Below are 6,527 nucleotides of genomic sequence, written 5' to 3' on the forward strand. Positions count from 1 at the left end.
AAGTGTCTTGTCTTTATAAGAAATGGGGAATGTATAAAAATACGAGTGTGCACTTGAAATACTGAAACGAAAAGCAAATATCGTATCGAGAGGAAATGGAACGGCTTTTATTTGAGACGTAGGAAGTCTTTATTTCTGGTGGTTTTTCTACATCATTAAAAGTTAGAATTAATCTGTTTTTCTAATTTATTTAATTTTTGTGTGTGTGGAGTGCTGCTTTAAGCACCTAATATAATCCCTCGTCACATATTTTTATTTGGGGGAATTTTCAGAAATTTTTGTGTACGAGAAATCGTTCGGTCATGCAACCAAAAAAAGAAAAAAATCAACTGTGATTTATGAGCTATTTAGCTGTTATTTTTCGCACATCTCACGACCAGTATGGTAATAATTCTCTGCTTAAGTTCCTCTGGGCTTGCAGGAAGAGGGGAGACATAGACTAGGCCCTCCCTGAGAAAGAAATGGCAAGGTGTCAGCTCAGGTGAACGTAGCGGCCATTTCAACAGCACATTGCCTTCTTCAGGACGCGCCAAACTCTTTCAAGGAATCTGGGTCCCCAAACTTGTTCTTCTTATGGATTTCTTGGGGCTTCAAAACAGTTTTTGGCAAACCCACTCGACTGTCTCTTCCGATGTTAGTGGTCGTCTTGGGCCTTGCACAGACAGCCTTCATTTTTGAGTTTTTTGTATCCTGTCCAAATTCGATTTTCGTTGGTAACTTTTTAAAGAACTCTCTCACAAATGCTCACTGCACAGTCTTGTTTGACTGTGTTCCACTAATTTCATTCTCCACCTCAACCAAAAATTTTTCCTACATCTAAAATTCCCCACTAAGGATTTTGATGCTGTTAGTCATCCATACTGATTATTTACTGACTGTTTTTCATTTTTCAAGCTCCTCAGAATTTTGACATTAAGCTGCCCGTATCTATGTATTTGTGTATTTACGAATGTACAGAAGGAGGCAGAGGAGTAGTAATGTCTATGTTACCAAACGAAGCTGTGTTAATACGACACATGACTGAGGTGAAACCATCAGATATCTAGTGTCATTGACATGTATATTGGTGTGTGTCTAGGACAGACGCAATGTCCAGGAGGTGTTATTACGATAGATATGTCTGTGATATAAACCTCTTGAAAACAGAGAGATGGGATAAATATAATAGTTCAGATAAAGAATTGCTTCTACAATTTATGAAAAGAGAAATGTCGTAAATTTTCACTTTTGAATATCTGCCTTTTAAACATACTTGATGTCTTATATTATTTTTTTCTATCCTTTCAGAAAATCACATGAAATTGGCTAAAAAGTATTTTTTACTTTTAAAGTATCATCAATATGTATCATGTTTGAAAGACTCTGCAAAGATATTCTACAAACGTATAATCCTGCTTCTATAAAAAATTGCTGAATTACAGTAAAATATTTCCTCAGAGAGAGAAAGCATTTCTTTACTTCTGTGTCTGAAATGTGCAAGAGATAATTTTCTCTTTTAAATATACTTTGATAGATTTCCAAACAGTATTTACAGCATTTTTAAATATTGGCATTGATCACATTTAGAAGAACTATAAGAGAAGTGATATTTGTTTGGAATAAACTATAAAAGCAAAAAGAAGCAAAATATCCATAAATTTTGGTGAGAGGAGAAATATTTTTGAAAAGTTGTTGATCTGTACAACTTGAAGGATGGATTATATTTTTCTTGAAGAGATGTCGGAAGAATTAAGAAAATCATCATATGACTGTGACATCTGCAAAGAGTCATTCTCAGAAGAAAGTAAATTCAATCAACACAAACAAATTCATACAGGGGAAGAACCATATCCCTGTGATATCTGTGGTGAATTATTGTTTGACAGGAATAGCTTAGCTCAACACAAACGTATTCATACAGGAGACAAACCATATCACTGTGATATCTGTGGTAAATCATTCTCTATTGGCAGTAACTTGACTCAACACACACGTATCCATACAGGAGAGAAACCATATACCTGTGATATCTGTGATAAATCATTCAGTTGAAGAGATAACTTAGCTACTCACAAACAGGTTCATACAGGGGAGAAACGCTATCACTGTGATATCTGTGGTAAATCATTCTCTCAAAGTACTAACTTAACAGCCCACAAACGTATTCATACAGGTGAGAAACCATATCACTGTGATATTTGTGGTAAATCATTCTCTGTTGGCTGTAGCTTAACTAAGCACAAACGTATTCACACAGGTGAGAAACCATATTCCTGTGATATCTGTGGTACATCGTTCTCTCATCACAGTAGCTTCATTCAACACAAAAGGGCTCATACAGGCGAGAAACCATATCACTGGGATAGATCATCCTCTGCAAACAATGGCTTAACTACACACATACGGGTTCTTACAGGGGAAAAACCTTATCACTGTGATATCTGTGGTAAATCATTCTCTCAGAACGGTAGCTTAAATACACACATACGGGTTCATACAGGGGAACAACCTTATCACTGTGATATCTGTGGTAAATCATCCTCTGCAAACAATGGCTTAAATACACACATACGGGTTCATACAGGGGAAAAACCTTATCACTGTGATATCTGTGGTAAATCATTCTCTGATGGCAATAATTTAACTATACACAAACGGGTTCATACAGGTGAGAAACCATATACCTGTGATATCTGTGGTAAATCATTCTCTGTTGGCTGTAGCTTAACTAAGCACAAACGTATTCACACAGGTGAGAAACCATATTCCTGTGATATCTGTGGTACATCGTTCTCTCATCACAGTAGCTTCATTCAACACAAAAGGGCTCATACAGGCGAGAAACCATATCACTGGGATAGATCATCCTCTGCAAACAATGGCTTAACTACACACATACGGGTTCTTACAGGGGAAAAAACCTTATCACTGTGATATCTGTGGTAAATCATTCTCTCAGAACGGTAGCTTAAATACACACATACGGGTTCATACAGGGGAACAACCTTATCACTGTGATATCTGTGGTAAATCATCCTCTGCAAACAATGGCTTAAATACACACATACGGGTTCATACAGGGGAAAAACCTTATCACTGTGATATCTGTGGTAAATCATTCTCTGATGGCAATAATTTAACTATACACAAACGGGTTCATACAGGTGAGAAACCATATACCTGTGATATCTGTGGTAAATCATTCACTCAAAGCACTGCCCTAACTATACACAAACGTATTCACACAGGGGAAAAACCTCATCACTGTGATATTTGTGGTAAATCATTCTCTGTTGGTGGTAGCGTAACTAAACACAAACGTATTCATACAGGTGAAAAACCATACCATTGTAATATCTGTGGTAAATCTTTCTCTGATGGAAGTAGCTTAACGAAGCACAAACGTATTCATACAGGGGAGAAAACATATACCTGTGATATCTGTGGTAAATCATTCTCTGATAGTGGTAACTTAACTCAGCACCACCGTACACATACGGGAGAGAAGCCATATCACTGTGATATCTGTGGTAAATCATTCTCTAAAAGTCGGCATTTAACTAGACATAAGTTTATTCATTCTGTAAAAAAATCCTAATCACTGTGATATGTGTGGTAAATAATTCTCATAAAATCCTTGCTTAGTTAAACACAAGTGCATTCCTTAGGAAGTGGATCCGTAACACTGATATTTGTTTACAACATCTCAAAAGGACAAGCTCGTATCTCATAAGCACATCCACAGAAAATAGAAACTATATTACTGAGATATCTATAGTAAATCTTTTACTTGAAACAATCCATTAACGAATCAAAGAACATTGACAGACAAGGGAAATCGTATCACTGTGATATCAGTGCTTAATCATTCTTTGAAAATGGTGAATTAATTATGCAGTCATATTAATATGAAAGATGTAATATTTTTCACATTAATATGACTGTGTATAATTAATTCACCCTCCTCTCTCAATGCTCTTGATATTTGTGTTGAATCAATCTATGAAAATGATCAATTATGAAAACATAAATGCATTCATACAGAAGAGGAACCATATCACTACAATGCTGATAATCATCATCATTTAACATTCACTTTTCCATGCTTCTGTCCATCAGATGGAATTCATTGATGGAGATTTTCTCCAGCTGGATGCCTTTCCTGTCTCCAATCCTCACCTGATTCCAAGCAAGGAAATATTTTACAAAGAAGACTGGAAATGAACAACTGCATTTGCATAATGGTCTTTTACAAGCATCACATAATATTTGGACAAGGGTACACACACACATTTGTGTGTATGTTTGAAAAATTTGTCATAGGAGAATATTTTAATATTTTCTCTCCCTGTAAAAGTTTGTAATTCCTATTAGAAAATGAAACACATGTAATGCTGAATAAATAATATCAAACTTTTTCTCCACTCTCCTTATGCGTTATGTAATTACTCTGCAAATGTTTTTGTCCAAACCTCACACAGAAATAATATACATCTATATATAATAAACAGCTTGTTTGTTCAGCTGTTATGCTTTTGTTAGTTAGAGAAGTAGAGTAATAGAGGAAAGGAGGGAAGAATGAAGAAAAGCGAGGGAGAAGTAGAGAAAGGTGATCTTATAATAATTCTGCTTGTCGTTACGTTACTTAGCCTGTCGGTAATACTTTCATTTAATTAGAGGAAAAGAAAGAGAGGGAAGAGGATAAGGCGAATATTGAGGCAAATAGAGAAGTGTGCAGGATGTGTGATAGGAGGAATGTAATGTTTATTACATGGTTTAAAAGGTTAATTAAAGCTAGTTGTATAGAAGAGAGTTAGGAATATGATTGTAGCAGATGGGTGATGTTCTGATCACAAGAATAAAGAGAGATAGATGGTGGGTGCATAGGGCAAAGTAATTATTTTAATTAAACAAGGTTTTTTATATTACCTACAGATTAAAATGTGACTCGAGGCCTTGGCTTATAAGTTACCAATGATGTGGTTTTCAGTGTATGCCATGTTGCGTTAAACTTTTACCCACATGAAATTGTGACCCCTATATTTTACATAGAGAATAATGTATTTACTATACAATTTTCGGTTTTTAGATAAAAAATTGTGACCATGCAAAGTTTTTTCTGTTTATAGGAGAAGTGAAAAATAAGAGTGAATATTTTATGATTGCTGTGTATTAAGTCTATGAAAGCATTTATAAAGTATATGAATTTATGCATAAAATGCATTAAGTTATCAACGTTTCCAAAATTCTTTCGCTTTTCAATGGATAACTTTTCATCTCCAGTCACAAGTCGTTTCAAAAAAGGCAGGCTTTCATTCCATTTCAAAAACATATTACAAACAGAATACTGCTCCAAGCAATTCTTTTCTGAGAGTTTGTGAGGGACCCATTACATTATAGCAAGAAATGTATCCTAGCTTCACAAGGTGTTCATCAGCCATACTTTGAAGAACTTTCAACTCCTCTGCAAGATCTCTAGTCTTGATATTGGAGTTTTCTTCGATTTTTGCCTTCAAAACATCCACATCCAATTTTGAAGATCTTCCACTGCGACTGTCGTCTTCCAAGCTAAACTCTCCAGTTTTAAATTTCGCAAACCAGCTTCGAACAGTTGATTCACCTGCAGCATCATCACAAACTTTACAAATGTTTTTGAAAGTGTTTGCAGCATTTTCACATTTTTTCTTTAAGAAAAGCATTACAAAGTGAATATAAAATTTTTGGTTATCCATTTCAAATATCATTAAAGGGTAACCAGAACGAAAGATAAACGGATTTTTGGTGAGGAACAAAGACGAGATGCACTACCACTTCTAGCAACGCCAAAGTTTTAACTCTGTTACGTTTCTGGTGTATTCAATGAAGCATTGAAAAATTTAGCTTCAAAAAGACACTCAGACCTTTCTGAACAACTTAATACGAGTGTTCATATGGCGTACGTAAAGAAGAATCCCGTAAATATTTCATTTGTTTTCAGTTCACTTCATGTGGTGTCACGCACAAAATCCCGTTTTCTGAATGGGTAAAACTGATCACCCTATACTGACGCTGCTTTGGAAGCGAAGTTTACCCTTACTAAATCCAAGTTTCTATCAGCCTTCTCTAATTACACCCAAAGGCATATACAAGAACGATCAGTAAATAAGACCCACGATCTTAACACCAAAGTTAAGAAAGACCTTAAATTAAAAAATCGCATCAAAAACAGAGAGATTGTATGTTTCCCAACTGACAAATCAGGTAGGATGTCTGTTGACAATATATCTAATTACATTTCGAACATGCAACCACACATCAGAGACATGACAGAAACTACAACACTCGAATATATCGAGAACGAAAAAATCATTAATGCTTACATGGGGATGTGGAGTATCATTCTCCAGTCGGAGAAGCGCACAGCTAACAACTTCTTAACCACCAACAACGAAATCCCACCCCTATATGGCCTTCGCAAAGATCATAAGAGCCATATGGATCATATACTTGGGCCACCCACCCGACCCGTTTGTGGTGCCAACAATGCAAACAACCACAAAATATCATAT

At 35.7% G+C, this 6,527-nt stretch overlaps 2 protein-coding genes across 2 annotated transcripts; one reads left to right on the forward strand and one right to left on the reverse strand.

Annotated features, from left to right (window-relative positions):
* The first annotated feature begins 1,088 nt into the window (after positions 1–1,088).
* LOC118768297 (zinc finger protein 239-like) lies at positions 1,089–2,945 on the forward strand. Its single transcript, XM_036514484.1, has 3 exons — positions 1,089–1,213; positions 2,034–2,425; positions 2,678–2,945. The coding sequence occupies exons 1-3, from the start codon at positions 1,089–1,091 to the stop codon at positions 2,911–2,913; spliced, it is 753 nt and encodes a 250-aa protein (XP_036370377.1). The 3' UTR covers positions 2,914–2,945.
* Positions 2,946–5,312: 2,367 nt separating this feature from the next.
* LOC115225612 (histone-lysine N-methyltransferase SETMAR-like) lies at positions 5,313–5,711 on the reverse strand. The gene has a single exon (XM_029796534.1). The coding sequence runs from the start codon at positions 5,709–5,711 to the stop codon at positions 5,313–5,315; it is 399 nt and encodes a 132-aa protein (XP_029652394.1).
* Between the last annotated feature and the right edge of the window lie 816 nt (positions 5,712–6,527).

Source organism: Octopus sinensis, linkage group LG28 (genome assembly GCF_006345805.1).
Source record: "Octopus sinensis linkage group LG28, ASM634580v1, whole genome shotgun sequence".
Classification (NCBI taxonomy): Eukaryota; Metazoa; Mollusca; class Cephalopoda; order Octopoda; family Octopodidae; genus Octopus; species Octopus sinensis.